General features: G+C 36.4%; 1 protein-coding gene across 4 annotated transcripts in view; it reads left to right on the top strand.

Moving 5' to 3' along the window:
- Positions 1-17588, top strand: part of ATRNL1 (attractin like 1) — a 462013-nt gene that overhangs the window by 45459 nt on the left and 398966 nt on the right. For all 4 annotated transcript variants that reach the window (XM_071749487.1, XM_071749488.1, XM_071749489.1 and 1 more), the window contains exons 6-7: positions 9015-9189; positions 10345-10432. In XM_071749487.1, coding sequence (XP_071605588.1) covers positions 9015-9189; positions 10345-10432 — 263 coding nt within the window. The remainder of the gene's footprint in view (positions 1-9014; positions 9190-10344; positions 10433-17588) is intronic.

Here is a 17588-nt window from a genome sequence, read left to right on the forward strand (position 1 = left end):
AGGACTTCTGAAGACTAAGACTTCTCCATAGCTTAAATTCCTGTTCTAATTATTTCTTTAAGATTTTACCTTGTTCCCCTCCTTATTTGTGTCACATCATCACATCATATTTTTAGTGCTTTAGCAAAAAAGTTATGTATTCACTGTTTGGTTTTTTTTTAACTGTGTATTACTGGTGTAGCCTCTCAATGAAAAAGGAAATTAAACTGTTTTGTTACGATGGTGCAAGGATGTCTATGTGGACACATACTATAGAGTAATGGATGTACTCTAAGTATGTGCTGCAGTTACTCCCAGTAGCTTTATGAAGATCAATTATTTGAGATCCTAAATGTTTAATTGACTTACTGTAATTATGCTAGATGTTTGTGCATTTTTTTCTTTTCCCATTCTCATTAGAAGAGTCAATTGACTTAAATTACTATGTATTAAAATTGCCATTCTCCTCTTAGAAGAAATCCTAAACTACCTCCAGATTACTTAATGAAATACACTCTTCCTATTACTTCCTCTACTTTTGTTTTATTGCTGTTTCTTTTTACATGTCAAAGGAAATTACTTTTTTACTTCTATTAGCTGTCACACCTATTAGACTAAAGACACCATGAGATTTAATGCATTTGTCTTCTTAATAATTAATGAAGTTGTTCATTAAGAGGCAGTCAGTGAACCTACAGAAAGGAAGTGAGTTAGGAATGTGGTCACTGAATGGAAACACTGCAGAATTTTTACTGAGTCCTGTAGAACCTTCCATGGTTGTGCACAAAAAATAAGATCCTGAAAGCTTTGTCTCTGTAAGGAGGTTGTGAATAGAACTTGCAGAAAGAAAGGACATCACCCCTTTGTGCATTGACTCCATGCAGTTTCAGATCACTGTGTACAAAATGGGGAAAGGTCACAAATCTTTGGAAACACTTCCTAGGCTAAATTTTCCTTTACAGTGCTATAATCCTCATTAGAGGCATGAATTAAAATTCAAATTCTAACTATTACGACCTTGTTTTCATCGAGTATTTCTATGCATGCTGTCTTTTTTGTCTTTCCTACAGTGAGTAAGATTATACAGAGAATTGCTTGGGTTTTCACCCAACCTAGATTTCAGTTAATTAACTTTTCCTTTTATTCTGTGTCAGGTGAACTGGCTTGGATACATTTTTTTTTTTTCATTATTAAATACAAAACAATACCACTCTTTCCTTAAGCTCTTTGGGAGACTGCTTGCTGCTCTGTTCTAATTATTTATTTACTCATATTAATCTATATAGTCTGTAGTTTCTAAACAAAATGTTTCTTCTGTGTAGGTAATTTGCAATACTATTATCATGAATGTTTCTACTTATCCTACTGCTCTGGCTGTCTGCCAAGTTTTTCTTGTGTTTGGTTATTCAAACCAAGCAGCTAAAGTAGGCTCTTCATGTCCATGTTTTTGAAGATAATTTTATAAATTATTTTTCCCAAATTTTATGTTGTTTTGAGTATATTTTGTCCCTGTATGAAAAAAAATACTCAACAGACTGCATTGATGGAGATATATGAAAAATAAAATAGGAGCACAAAGGTATTTAATTTTGCAACGTGTGGGTTTGTTTTTTTTTTACAACAGTGACATCTTGTGGATGGTGTGAAAGGAGCAACTGAAGAAAATCTCACTTTTAAAACGAGAATTCTCAGAAAAGAGAGCACTTATCTTCTTTTGAATTGAATCATTGATTTGAGTAAGAGAAGGGTCCCTTCTTTATTAGATATATTTTTTGGAAGAAGGGTCTTGCACATTTTTGTAGTTAGGAGCTACTCATGCAAATATATACTAATGCCATGAGATTAAAAACTTCCAGATTTAGAAAACAGATAATTTAAAATAATATTTTTATTTTTAACAAAAATGTACTTGTTAAATGTATTTTTTCTAAAAATGTGAATTTTCAATAATGTTAATAATGGTTCATAAAATGTTAAATGTTTCTGAGATGGTGTCAAAAGAACATGAAGGAAGAAAATTCTGTATTTACTGGAAATCAATTCAATTTAACATATCTAGGGAACATTTAAAGGAGGTTGAATTTTTTCCTTAAGAGTTATTCCTTTTATGAGTGCTGCACCATATGACTGCTGAAACAGTCAATGCCTGTACATTTAACTCAGTGAGGAGGAAAGATGTCTCAAAAATACCAAATTTCTTTTTTTGTTTACTAGGTACTGACAAAAATGAAGTGGAGACTTGGCTAAATACAAAAGTGGTGGCTCTATTTGACCTGTTTAGGAAATTGGAAAATATTCATAGTTCACAGAAAGTTGACACCTTTTGCCAAATATGTGTTTGCAGCCAACAAATTCTTTTTGATACCAGGAATATGTCTTGGGTTGTCTTAGGCTGTAAGCAAACATAGGAATTTTTGAAAAACATTTAACTTGTGAAATGGGGTTAGGTTGTAACAATTCCACATTTTTAAAAGGGTTAAATAAACCATCTTTGGATGTACTAAAAATACTGCTAACTACTATGAATGTGTTGTGGTTTTTTGAAAGTAATATTTTGGGTATTGATAGAGATTATTGGTAGAGATGGTCATTGATTTCTTCAAGGAGCTTGATTTAGTACCATATAAAAGAGTAACTAGCCTGCCACATATTAAATAGGTTAAAAACTGCTTTACAGAAGGAATTAAAATGTAGCTACTTGTAATGTATGTAGTAGCTGAATGGTTAATTGGAGCATTCTTCAGTGATCAGTTTTTGTCTGATGTTGAACATTTTAATAAAAATCTTGATTATTACATATAATTTTTCCTGGTAACAGTTTCAAGTAAGATAATAAGGATACACTGTGTGGTAAATAAAGGAGGATAGTTTCATTTTTAAAAGCTATAAAAGACTTAATTTAGAAAATTGTCTTAATATGACGATGTAAAACGATCTAGGAACTAAGTCTGTAGGTTCTATTGTCAAACAAAAGGCTGTATTAGAGATTGTTAAAAGACTTGCAGTTCATTGTAGGTAATAATTTTCACTTGAGGAATTTTGTGTAGAGCAAGTGGCCCTTTTTCTGAGACAGGCATTTGGGAGATAAGGTTGGGTGATGGTGCCCAGTTTGGGGAGGAGCACTTCAGGGAAGGGGTAAATACCAGTGAGAACTCAAGTCATGGCACAAAACTGCTGTGCAGTAGGAAGCAATCCTGTGATGGGAAGGTCAAGGAGTTAGTGGTGACTTTAACACTTTGTGGGAGTCCTCACTGGGAGCTTCTGCACAGGTGTGATCATAGAATCATAGAATCCTAGGGGTTGGAAGGGACCTCGAAAGATCATCTAGTCCAACCCCCCCTGCCAGAGCAGGGCCCCCTAGAGTACATCCCCTAGGAACGTGTCCAGGCAGGTTTTGAATGTCTCCAGTGAAGGAGACTCCACAACCCCCCTGGGCAGCCTGTTCCAGGGCTCTGTCACCCTTACAGTAAAAAAATTTTTTCTGATATTCAACTTGAACCTCCTATGCTCCAATTTACACCCATTACCCCTTGTCCTATCACTGGTCACCACTGAGAAAAGCCTAACTCCATCTCCCTGACACTCACCCCTTACATATTTGAAAACATTGATGAGGTCACCCCTCAGTCTCCTTTTCTCCAAACTAAAGAGACCCAGCTCCCTCAGCCTTTCCTCATAAGGGAGATGTTCCACTCCCTTAATCATCTTAGTAGCTGTGCGCTGGACTCTTTCAAGCACTTCCCTGTCCTTCTTGAGCTGAGGGGCCCAGAACTGGACACAATACTCCAGGTGTGGCCTCACCAATGCAGAATAGAGGGGGAGGAGAACCTCTCTTGACCTACTAACCACCCCCTTTCTAATGCACCCCAGGATGCCATTGGCCTTCTTGGCCACAAGGGCACATTGCTGGCTCATGGTCATCTTCTTGTCTACCAGGACCCCCAGGTCTCTTTCACCTACACTGCTCTCCAGCAGCTCAGCCCCCAACCTATACTGGGACATCGTGTTGTTGTGTGATACTTGTGTGATGCATGTGGGCTGCACAGTGTCAAGTGTCAGTCACAGAATCTGCAGTTAAATATACAAAAACTTTAGTGCTGCGTCTCATATTGTTACTACAGCTTCCTGAATACAAATTGCTCAGAGGGAGAAGCATCAGGATCATCAGGGCTGTGGAAGATGCTGGCAGAGGGTGGTTTGTTTAAAGCAGTAGGATGGAGGCTGGGAGGGTGTAGTGTTGCTCTTCATGTGTGGGGTATATAGAGTCAGACCAGCTCTGTATGTCCAGGGAGATCACCACTGGTGGAAGAAAAACTGGGGTAAACTGGTTATCACTACAACTAGTTTGAAAACTGGAGGGAGGATTTTCTCTGCTAGAGTAGTAAAGTTTTCTGAAAGTCATTAGCAGAGATTCTACAGCAGGGATATTCAAACATGGTATCCAGGGGGTACTGTCAGGAACTGCTAATCCAGAAGTTTCTTGTTTCTTTTAGAGGGTAAAATGCAAACCCTTGTTGCTTAATAATAAGATAGCCACTTAGTATTTTTACATAGCTGTTACCTCCTCAATTTCCTATGAGAAAGATGATTTACTGCTTGGTAAAACTTCCATTAAAATTTATGTTGAAAGTATAGTCAGAAATACTCTCTCAAAAACGTTTTTCATAATCTCAAATTCATTATCATATAAAGATCTTACTGGGTACTTGAGAACAGTAATATTTGGTTTGTATTTATGGTGGTTCAAAAATTATCTTAAAGGAATAATTCTCAAATGATCAGATATCAAACAAAATACAGGATAAACAAGAAAAAATACTTTGGTTTTTTGATTTTAATGCTTTGATTAGAGTGTATGGAAAACAGGACGATTACATTTATATTCAACACATCAGTGCTGTTGCTTCTTTATTTTTTTTTTCCTCCTCTGATCCCAAAGGAAAAAGAGTAGAGCTGAAGACAGTAGATGATGTTTTCTTATTAGGTGGAAATTGATCTTATTACTTGAACTACTAGAAGAGATTGTTACTTCAGAACTTCATGAAACTCCTCAATAAACAAAAATTAGATTCCTTGTGTGCATAAATCACTTTTTTATACCTATAGAATTTTTTCCTACCTTGAGAGTAATGTAATTGGCTTCCAATTCAGGTGCATAACATTACTTACTGGTTTGAAAGTGTCCTGCCCCCCAGTGGATTGAGTCACATATTAGGAAGATAAGAAAGCAATCCACTTTTAAATAAATGGAGAAAAATAATATTTGCATAGAAAGTAATAAAACATTTTTCATCATCTTTTTCTGCAGTGCTCTCTGTTGCACAAGAGGCATATATTTAGTGAATATGGTGTCCCTGAAGAGAATATGTATTTATGCTGAAATAATGGTGATGCTTTGTGGCATACATATTTAAGTAGGAAAACCTATAAATTATGTTTTTAAGTCCTACATTTGCCTTGCCTTTATGTCAGGCAACAGATAAGGATCTGCTCTTTGAATAATGTTTCAGTAAAAGTCATTACTCTGTTGCTTTGGTTTTTTTGACTGTATATTCCATTTTTTCTTCTGCTTGATACATGCAGTGGTAACTTCAGAGTGTTTTGCACTTTTACTCCAGAGGCAGGAGTGGCCAAGCACTCTCAGTGCTGTTGGCACAGCCACACATTTGTGGCAAGGCATCCAGGTTCAGAGCCAACCTGGGTAAAAATAAAAGGAAGTTTTAACCTGGATGCTTTCCCTCTCCTGGGTCATTGTGCAGCCCTGTGACAGCTGGTGCCAGCAGCAATGTGACCTGGAGGGTGAGCAGTGAGGGGTGGCAGGGGCTGCCCCTTCTGCTGGCAGTGTCATCTGATGTCACTTCTAGGCACCTGTGGATGTCACACTCAGGTTATCAATGTGTTCTTTAACTCAACCCATGGAGGAGTTGCTGCTTCCAAGCTCCTGAGTTTAGGTGTCTCTCCTTAGGATGTGTCCTTCCTGCATGACAGAACAAGACCTGGGCACACAGTGTTTCTCCTCTGTATTTTACCTTTCCTGGCATCCTGTGTAGAGCAGCAGCAAAGCCCTGAGGTTGTAAGAAAATAATCTGCATCCCTCCCAATCACTGCTCTGCTTAACAGCATTCTGAAATTTTACATGAAGTTTTTGCTTGTGCTCATTTCAGTGAAGTTAATGTAATCTTAATATAGCATAGAAAAGAGTAGTATTTTGGATTTGCTGTATGAGTTCTTGTGCTTCCACTTACAGAAATTAAAAGAAAAATTTTACCTTTTTTTTTTTTTTTGGTGTTTTATTCTTTATTTGCCACTAGGGGACACTGCTGACCATGAATTTTGGTGCAGGAATGTTTGCTCTAATAAAACACCTGTGTCGTTTTTGTTTTGTTTTTGTTTTTTTTTTTTTTTTTTTTTCTGACTGCAAGCACCGTTTTCATAATTCTAAGCTCTTCCCTGATCAAAGAATACTTAAGAAATTGTTTACTTTCAATCAATTTTATATTCAAATTAATTATTTCCTCAGGTGATTTAATAAGTCAGAATCTTGCTGAGTGTACAATTCTGTTACAATATCTGTTATTAATGCTTAAGAAATAATATACTGAATTGTTCATACTCTCATTAGAGCTCATTCAAATACTATTAATCTTTTCTGGGTAGAAGGTATAATGAACAATGGGAATTGAGTGTATCCATCATTTAACAAGTGGAAGGTAATTGGGATACACATGGACACCAGTCTTCTATAGAGTACTAGGAAGAGGTGACAACTGCTGAGATACAGATTATTTGCCTGCTCATTATGTATAACAAGTAGCTGTAACAAGTTGCCCAAAAATGATAATACACATTAGAAAAATGTATTTTTCCCTAATAATAATAATAGTAGCCTATTATTTATGTATAACATTTTACAGTAATCTATATATTCATACGTTTATTTTTATATGCTATATATTTATAATTTTACGCATGCATTTAATTTATTTTAATATTTTATTATATTATATTTATAATAAATCCCATAGTGATAATAAATCTCATATAATATTAATAGATTCCATAATAAATCCAATTATGAACTTGATATAAATTCCACATTTAGTTTATTTAGCAAATTTCAACAGCTCTCTCTTCTAAATGCTGGTCCAGTTACTCCTTGAATCAGTGTAAACTTTTTCGTTCAGAGCATCTTTTATCAGGAGAGTATCCTTGCCAGGAAGTTCTGACACTTGTTGCATGAGGAGCTACTTCTTGTTTTGAACGTGGCTTCTCCAAGCTCCATTATGATAAATCTTGATTCTTACACTCAGAGAGGTTTTAGACTCTTCATATCTACCCTCTCTGTGTCACTTACTTTGTTGACATCGTTCGCTTCCAGTTGTAGGAGGAATCCTAAGGGGACTCTGTGGGTGACCTCCCTCCCTTTAAGAAGTGGCCACTTAACCCTGTCTGCTGTTCTTACTGTAGCTGACAGTCAATAATTTAACCACACATAGGCCTTCATTTTCTTGCTTAAATATTTTTCTTACAAGTATTTGGTGAGGATTTTTTTTAAAGTCTTGTGAAAAATCTCTGTCAGTGGCTTCACCCCATCTTGCTAGCTCCAAAGCTGTTTGGATGACAACCCTTCTCTTTACAAAAGCTTTACTGATTTTAATGAGTAGATGGCAATTAACTATTGGCTAATTCTGTGTATTTTTATTTTTTTTTTTTATTTCTGCCTATTTCTGGTAGAAACATAAGTGCAACAGACCAGTGGTTTTCCAGATCTGCCCCTGGAACCTCTTTTAAAAAGAAGTTGATGTCATATGTGAGATTGGGATTCAGTGTGTGTGGGGATTGAGTGTTTGGGGCTTTTTGTGTGTGTTTGTGTGTTATCAATGAGTTTCCAAAGAAGATTATGCCCAAAATGACTTCAGACAGGCTGAGAGGGACATAACATTGCTCATAGTACCAGCATCAAGTATCGGATTGGAGAAATAATTAACCTGTCATATAGTATCTGTGTGCTATCACTGATGACATATTTCAGTTCTATGATTGATAATGCTTAAGGTGAACATACTGGTGTCCTAAAAATTCATTGTTCCCCACCTAGAAATAATTCTAATTAGTAATGATGTGCAGTGACTGATAAGAAGTAAATAGCGGATGTGCTGTCTCTGTATTTTTTATATTTTTTTAATTTATTTTTTTAAATTTAGCCAGGTTCTGAATATATTCGGGTTTTAAAGAACAAAATTTTAAAGTTTGTCCAATATGTGGAGCACAGGCTAATTATGAAGAGTTTGCATTTTGATTACTAAAGGACAAATGAAAAATTAATATTTCTGTAATTTGTGTTTCTAATAATACAAATTAAAAATTATGCATTTTCCTTTTAGTTCCTGATCAGGATAATTGTATAAAATACGTTCCAAAAATAATATAGAGTTTTGGGCTTTAGTAGCTTTGTAAAATGATTGATAAAATTTTATATAATGTAAATATTCAGATAATTCTTCCTATAAGCGCTTTACAGTGTATTTTACTTTGGAGAGGCAATGGAGAATAATATTGACTAAGGGCAATTTTTGACTCCTGATATTTAATTATGGTATAATCTATATTGTAACTTAATTTACTGTAATGTTGTTTGCTTTGATATAAGCTTACTCTGTCTTATTCAGATGTAGTACAGTTTTTCTCCAGTGGTAGCATGTGGTGTACGCTGTGCTACACATTTTAGACCTATCCAGCACCTAAAATATGATGCATTATGCCTTTCTTTTGATTTGCAATTCATGCAATTTTTTTCTGAGAAGAATTCAGGGATGTATCATTATTACTTGAGCTAATCTCAGGCTTTCAATTTGATGGATGTCCCTTGTTGTGGGTTTTCTCCAAGCAGCTGTTAAACATAAAAGTGTATACAGTATTTTATCAGAATGAGCAATTCTGACATCTGTAATTAAGCCTCCCCTCTTTCTGCTTTATTGGCTTTATCATCCCTGTCTAACAGATTGTACAAATGTACAAATTTGTTTACAAAACAGGTCCAGATTGTTCTTTGAACGTCCCTTCCACGGAGTCTTACTGGATTCTACCCAATGTAAAACCCTTCAGCCCTTCTGTGGGCCGAGCTTCCCACAAGGCAGTCCTGCATGGGAAATTCATGTGGGTCATTGGTGGATACACTTTTAACTACAGTTCATTCCAAATGGTGTTAAAGTAAGTGATTTCTCCTTTGTTGTATCCTTTCTGGTGTGGCTTAGGGAAAATAGGCCTTGCCGGGGAGGTATCCTGCAGTTTAACTGCAAGTCTTCTATGTTTTAAAAATCTTTTTGTTAATGGTGTTTTTTTCTGGTGGTAATTTTTTTAGGATTAAAAAAAAAAAGTTAAAGTGTGGGTCACATCCATCTATATGTGATACTAATTTGTAATTTCTTTAGCTTTGTGAAAAGCATCGCTGTGCTTTGCTGCACAACACAGAAATGTTCCCAGTGTCAGTGCAGTGAAAGAAATCTGTGTGCTGATATTTTTCATGTAGTACATCTAGAATGTTATTTGCATCATTAAAGTTATAATTATAGGAGTTTAAAGTTTATAATTATAGGAGACTTGTGTTTAATGAATGCACATAGCCTGTTGGTGTCCTGCCAGTAAGGTTAGCTAAGTCATCCCTATTTCACTTCTTCATATTTATGACAGTTTGTAAGGTGACTTGTATCTATGTACAGGCCCTAAATGTGGTAAATGAAAGTATTAGGATATGTTAATCAGCATGTCTTTATCTATTTTTGGCTACCTCTTGTGTTTTTCCACACCTTTGCAATCATCCAAACCAAGTATCATCTCTGGTGGTTCTTTTTTCTATCTCTGTTACCTTATTTTTTTATCTCTATTCCATCATGATGTGTTCTAATCCAGGAATTAATGGAATTAATTAATGGAAATTAAAACTAACCATAGAAATGAGAGGGTGCTCAACAGTAAGTTTTCAAAGTATTGCAGAAAGTTGTGGTGTAATCACTTTAGTGGGTTGGTTTTCTTAGTGTGACTTTACAACGTTGGGCTTAACAATCTGTTTTCATAAATTCCTTGTAAATCTGATGATTTTCATTACAATCCCATTTCCTGGGGTTGTTGAGGGGTCTCTGAAAGCTGCTTCTGTTTTCAGTGGTGATCATTTAGTGTTCTGCCACTTGTTAGTAAGCTGCTGTAACACAAGTGATGATGCTACTGTTGCTAACAAATTACCACCTCAGATAAACAGCTGCAACTCATCAAGTGTACACACTTTGCCAATGAGAAGTTAATTTAAACAGATAAAGGACCTCATTTCTCTGCAGGTAGAAAATATTTACTTTTCTATTTTTCTTCCAGCTACAATTTGGAGAGCAGTATATGGAATGTAGTACCTGTATCCAAAGGGCCACTCCAGAGATATGGACACACTCTTGCTTTATATCAGGTTTGGATTCTTCAGCATCCTATTTATTTATTTTTTCTTTGTGCTGTTGGCAGTCTCAAAATAGTTTGTCTTTAGCATAGATTTATTTCAGGACAATTTAATTAAAAAATTTATTTTCTGTTCCCTAAGCCTTTGGTGTTAGCATCCTCAGTACTTAAATCTGTTGCACAACCTTTTCCCCAAAACCATCTGGTAATGGTAAGTCACTTATAAGATGACCATAAACCCTCAGAGATAAACCCACCAAAAAAAAAGAGGGGCTAATGTATTTGGAATTGTGTAAGGGAAGGCAAGGTGGGAGCCAAGGGTGACTGCAGCATGGGCAGTGCCCTCACTGACCAGGGGATGAGCCCAGCAGGCAAAACTGGGTGCTGGTAGCAGGGTCCTTGGAGAGCCCCAGACATGGAAAGCAATGTCCCAGGTCCAGGGCCTCCAACCATAGGACAGAAGACACCAGGGCCAGAGACAGGGCTAGTGAGGAGGCCACGATGTATGCCCAAGGGGTCCATGCAGGAGACACACTACCTGTAGAATCATAGAATCCTAGGGGTTGGAAGGGACCTCGAAAGATCATCTAGTCCAACCCCCCCTGCCAGAGCAGGGCCCCCTAGAGTACATCCCCTAGGAACGTGTCCAGGCGGGTTTTGAATGTCTCCAGTGAAGGAGACTCCACAACCCCCCTGGGCAGCCTGTTCCAGGGCTCTGTCACCCTTACAGTAAAAAAATTTTTTTCTGATATTCAACTTGAACCTTCTATGCTCCAATTTTCACCCATTACCCCTTGTCCTATCACTGGTCACCACTGAGAAAAGCCTAACTCCATCTCCCTGACACTCACCCCTTACATATTTGAAAACATTGATGAGGTCACCCCTCAGTCTCCTTTTCTCCAAACTAAAGAGCCCCAGCTCCCTCAGCCTTTCCTCATAAGGGAGATGTTCCACTCCCTTAATCATCTCAGTAGCTCTGCGCTGGACTCTTTCAAGCACTTCCCTGTCCTTCTTGAACTGAGGGGCCCAGAACTGGACACAATACTCCAGGTGCGGCCTCACCAATGCAGAATAGAGGGGGAGGAGAACCTCTCTTGACCTGGACCTGTAGCACAGGTCCAGGTCCATGCCCCCATCCTGGAAGTGAGGTTGGGCAGGACTTTGAGCAGCCTGGTCTAGTGGGAGATGTTCCTGCCCATGGCAAAGGGGTTGGAACCCTTAAGGTGACTTCCAACCTGAAACCATTCTATGATTCTGTGATCTCATTCCATTCAATTCAAAACCCATCTCTGTATATCCAGACTTAATGTTGGTTTTTATTTGTATACACCTTTCAAGTTTGCCTGTGTGAGCTTTTTTTACCCTTTTATTTGTCCTTGTATTGCACATTCGTTATTATGAGATTATTCTAAAATTCTTTCAAACAGCATCTCAGCTATTTTGAGTAATGTAGTACTGTAAAACAAACACTGTCATTTTTCTATTCAGCCCTGTGCTACACTGGTTTTGAGTATGTTGACAAAACAAATTCTGATCGTAGATCTCTGTTGGACACAACTAATGACCTCAATTCATTTAAGAAGTGAGCATTTTTTACCAAACTTTTCTTTATCAAATTATTTACCCTTATGTTACCTGCCTTGCTTGTCCCAAAGCAGCTTAGTTTCTTTAATGCGTGAGGAACATTATCACACATCTTGTGGAAATTCCAGATAACTGTATCAAATAAATCTTTGATCCCTTCAAGAAAATCCAATGATTTGCAAGGTATAACTTCCCTTTTCAAAAGTTGTTGTTTTTCAAGAGACTTTTTCTCAGTCTGTCTGTCTTACCTGTGTATTTACAGAGTTGTGGGCTCTTTGCCTGTTGCTTTTGGTACTGAGAGGTTTTTAAGGAGAGTTACACTCTACAGACATGGGTCAGCTCTTCTGTGTTTTGTTCTTAAATTCCTTCAGAACTGATCATGGTGACTTTTTTTTTTTTTTTTTTTTACTATAACCTTATGTTTTTAATGTCTGCTATGAAAATATCTGTGAAGTCTACTATGAAAAATTCGCATGGGGGAACTTATTTTATAAGTATGGCTTTGTCTGCTCAGAATACTCTTTCAGACTCTGTGTTGGCACCACAAATGAATTCTGGCTGAATTTCTAAAGCATGTGTATATTGATATATTAATACTTTACATATGTTTTTGCAGTCAGCTTATTAAACTGTTTTATGACTTGCCATATTATGTTTCTATATTTTTATTTGCTGGAGCTTTTGAATTTATTTTTTTTAAGTATACTTTTTCTTCTACCAGTTCCATTAATCCTCATGTTAAGTTAAGCTTTATTTATTTTGTTTTTTGCAATGGGAAATTTGAAGTTGATTAATTTTAATAGTAACTATTCGTGTGATCTGAGCAGATACCTTTAAAATGTCTTGATATTAACATTAAAAAGTTTATCCTTTTTGTCATTATTTTTCCTGGCTATTCCTCTTCCAGAGATGCTGCATCTGTATATGACATGGTTAGCACTGTAGAGATGCTTCTCAGCTGTAATATGAACCAGATTTTGTTCATGCCCCAACATCAACTCAAGAAATTGCTTTTCTTTCCATCAGTTCCATGATACATTACTAATGTATTACCTGTTCTTTGAAAGGTCAGATATTTCTGACTGAAATCTTTGGTTATTGCTGTTCCTGTAGAATGTGGACCTTTTAGTTGGGAAACAGTCAAGGAATGTATCATTTAGCAGTTCAGAATAAAGGCTTAAAATATAATTTAACCTTTTTATTTGACAGTGCTAATATTTTCTTGAGATGTTCCGGACCAAATAGTAACCATTTTGGAAATACTTTTGCCAGCAAATATTGAATAAACCTGTGTTAATTCAGAGATCTTTTTGAATCTCAGTGAGGGAATGCAAGTCTTGTTACTATTAATGGAAGCTACAGTGTCCTGGTTTGGGCCAGGATAAAGGTAATTTCAATTTATCTCATCGCCTGACATACAGGCAACTGTGTAACAAATAAGGTGTTTGCTGTTGTCAAAGGCGCTTGTTAATTTCTAATTGGAATGTGCTAATAATGAGCACAGCACCACTCATGTGAAATACTAAATATGTTGCTTGTACCAGTGATTGTGCCAAATGTCAGAAATTCCGTGGGCCAAAAGGAGCCAATCAAGCAAGCTGAAGAAATTTCAAGTGAAAAGCTACACCCTTTTGAAATAAGGTCTTAGCTTGTCAGGATAAATTTTTGATATTTTTCCTTTAAAAAACCCTATAAAACTCTCTTGGTGTGAAGAGCAGCAGAACATAGCACCTAGAGATGGCAGCTTTGAGCTGTTTTGTAAGCTGTGTACTCGTCTTTGTGTAACATTTCTTTTTAAAGTCGAGAGAAAAAATATCTACAGAAAAAAAAATTAGATTAAGTTTTTGACTGGAGCTCCTGAGATTTCAAAGCCTAGTGCTAGAGCAGAGTGAGAGCACAAAGGTAGGATTGCCTGGTAGTGGTGCTAGGTAAATTGCAGCTATATAATTGACTCTGTGGAGAATGAAATAAGTTACTGTGCCCATTTCCCTCAGAAAGCTGCTTTAGTTAAAATTGAAGTACTATACTTCTTTATTCTGCAGAAAAAAAGATCAGAAGACTCCCACTGAAGTGTAGTTGTAACAAGTGACTAAGACTTTTTATGCATTTATAGAAGAGAGAGTATAAAAGTGTACTTGCTGTAAGGCCAACTAAACTGTTAGATACTAATAATTTTGGTGCCTCTTCAGACTGGTTATTGGGAAGATCCTATAGCTGTAGGATCACAGTTGGTCCTGCTGTATCTCCAATATTACATATAGCTCCTAGCATTTCAATACTGAAAAAATGTCAGTGTACTTTGGAAACAGTTAATATCAGAAATAGAATTGGAAAGAGATGGGAGGAAATGGCTCGTAAGGGCTTCAAAGTAGGAACATACAGTTGGCTAAGTAGGGTCTAGATAGGGAGTTAGACAGTAAACTGAAAAATCCTACATCCCTGGGATGAAGTAGGAAGGGAGATGCATTCAGGATGTGCGTGTGGGCACTGCTGGGAGTTTGCTCAGGGGTGAGTTTGTGGGTGTATCTGGAAATTCAACCTCAGAATTACAACTGCTTCCAGCAGTCCTGAGACAGCAGGAAGATGAGAGGGCATTGAGATTTGTTTCCTCTGAGACTGGCAATAGGTATGAAGTAAAGATGCAGGCTGATGTAGTTGTAGTTGTAAAGATGTTTTCCAGTATACAGACCATATTCTCTGCAGTGAAACCTGATTGGACTGATTTGAGTTTTATGAATGTTATTAGCAATTTTTAAGCTTTATTAAAAATGGGGTAATTGCTTTGATTCCTTTTCCAAATTAATTGGTACTGAGGCTTAGTCTGTATATCTTAGTCTGTATTTTCTATTAGTCTAATCAAACTTAGTGAAAACGACTTGAATCTAAGTGGGACAAAAATGTTTCAGCAGGTTTTTTTAGTATTCATTTAGATGCCTATTTTTGGTTGCTATTGTATAATTTGGGCAGCATTAGGAATGTCTTTTTTTACTATTCTTTTACTAATTATTAGCAGATTGTACCATCGAGTTTGCATGGCTTTTACTGTTATTACTTTCAGTTACTTATTTAGATATTGCTTTTTAATTCTGATTTGGAGACCTCGGAAGTGTATGAAAAGTTCATAGCATGAGCTGTCCTACACTACTTGCACATAGCCCAGATAAAACCTACTCAGAGTTCCTCCTCAGCTAAGTGGACCTTGCTCATCAAGAGATCACTTTCTTTATGTAGAAGAGGGTGACATTTTTCATTCTGTGTTTCAACATGTCATTCCAGTGGGTACAAAAATCAAAGTGGAAGTGTGACTGTTTTTTGTGTGTAGAAGATCTGAAAGAGATGCTTAGTTAATACTTTTCTATGCAGTTTTTATTACTTATTCTTTCCTTACAGTAAGTTTAATCCAAATATTAAATGTACAAAAGTTCAGAGCAATGTCTCTGTGAAAATTCCAGCTCATACATTTGTCAGCTTTAAAGGTCTATTCACATAGTTTTGTTTGAATACTTTCCTTCTGCCTAAATGCAGGCAAATTCATGGGAACAAATAAATCTCAATTTATTTTTTATTACTTTTTGCAAAAGCACCCTGCCTTATTTTTCTGATCTATATTTTGAATGTCACTATAGTCCAGGAAAAAATTTATTGGCTTTTGATATATACAGGAAATGATTTAATTGAATCCTTTGAATTAATAACTGTAACTGTAGCCATCAACAATGTGGGAAAACTGGAAATAATGATGAAATAAAGTGTCAGCCCTCCTGATTAGGTTAACTTTGTGCCATTCAAATGACTGCAGTGTGCACTGCCTTGAATGTGAATATGGTCCTGTTGGGAAGTTCAATTTACAATACACTCCCCCTGTAACTTTGCAGGTTCTTATTCACTGAGGATAAGCTGAGAGTAAAACATCAGCTTGCAAGAGGAAGACTTAAATGAAGGCTTCTCTCCAGTCTGTCTGGGAGATTGATATGATCAGCTTGCCATGCTGATTATTAATTTTTTTCTTCCAATATAACTCATAAAAGGAGGTTCTTGATGTTACCATATTAAGGTAGATAATGGCTGGGGGAAAGAAAGAGGAGATTTGAGGCATTTCTAAATACAGAGATGCAGAAAACAGGCTTCTGATGGATGAGTTCTTGCCAGATGACTTTTCTTGTGTCTTAGTCATATTCTGCTTGAAAAAAATGAATGAAATAATTCCTAATTATATACAGATTTGAGTAAAATTTTGGGTGAGTGTAGAGAACAAAATTTCTGATTAATCTAGGTCCCATTATAGAAATTAACTTCAGGTAAACTAATGCAGGGGTACAGTCAGTGGGAGGAAACCAGGTTGATAGTCTCGTGTCAAGAAAGCAAAGAATGTCTGTTCTTCTTGTGGTTTGTGAGAAGCATTTCTTTGGCCAAATTTTCAGGAACAGATTGGATTTTTATAAAAATGAAGGCAGAGAACTTCTTTCTGAGAGAGTAATTTTTCTCCGCAGCTGTAGTACAATTAAGAATTAGAAAATGAAAAATATGTGGTTATTTTAACATGATTAATTTACTTCCAATTCATTAGAAATGGATTATAAATTACCTTCTTATTGCATTTTCTTCGCCCTCTTTCTGTGATAACCACCAGATAAGATTCTTTTGGAATGCAGGCAGGATTTGCATAACAGTGCAGTGTTCCCAGGTACAGTCAGAGCAGCTGATAAGTATTGTTCTTTTAGAAAAAAAAGAAAAATTGCCAAATCTAAAGAATAAAAGTACGATAAGCTTTAGAAAAGTCTTGAGTTACTGCATTTATATGAAATATAAAATCAATATTAACACTGAGATATGATGTAGAGAAGAGAGTCTAGCCAAGGTCAAAGGAAATAATGATTTTGGCTGTCTGTTTGTTCAGGATTCAATGTGAAGTATGTAGAAGAGTTACCCTGGTCTGCTGTATAAGATGTTGACTGGTACTTATCAGACAAGTGGGTGCTCTTGCTCCTTTGGTGATCTTGTTGAGTAACTTCCTTGCTCAGTTTCAGTTTTTTCTGGCTGTAAAAAGCTTCTCAGTGAATCAATTTGAAATCTTGTTAAAACAACTGTGCAAAAGCTAGGTTATCTGAAATTTTCATTGAAAATACCAAAGTTTTTAAAGGTTTCTGTAACTTAGGTAATTTTATTAATATGAATATTTATAAAATGATTAAGTTTAATTTATTGAGTAAATACCATCACTATCTGCCACTTTGATTAAAAGTGTTGCTTGCTGTGGTATCAAAACTTAAACACAGGTGTGTTAGAGGCCTTCTGTCTTCTTGGTGCTTATCTCCCTGTTGGTTTGTTATTTGTTCCTTGGACAGTCTGTCTCTTGGTCTTGTCCTTCCTCCAGACTGAGGAGTCCAATTTGTAATTTCTTCCATAAGGGCCACATTCTTAACACGTTTCCCTGGCTTATTCTGCAAGGAGTCTGTTTTATACTTTTTTGTTGTTGGTTTTGATCTTGGTCCTTCTGTGGTATGCTGTCTCATTGTAAACACATTTCTCATATGCTTCATTCATTTCAAGATCAGCAGTTTTTGTGAACCAGCACTCTAAAA

This window comes from Heliangelus exortis, chromosome 7 (genome assembly GCF_036169615.1).
Source record: "Heliangelus exortis chromosome 7, bHelExo1.hap1, whole genome shotgun sequence".
NCBI lineage: Eukaryota > Metazoa > Chordata > Aves > Apodiformes > Trochilidae > Heliangelus > Heliangelus exortis.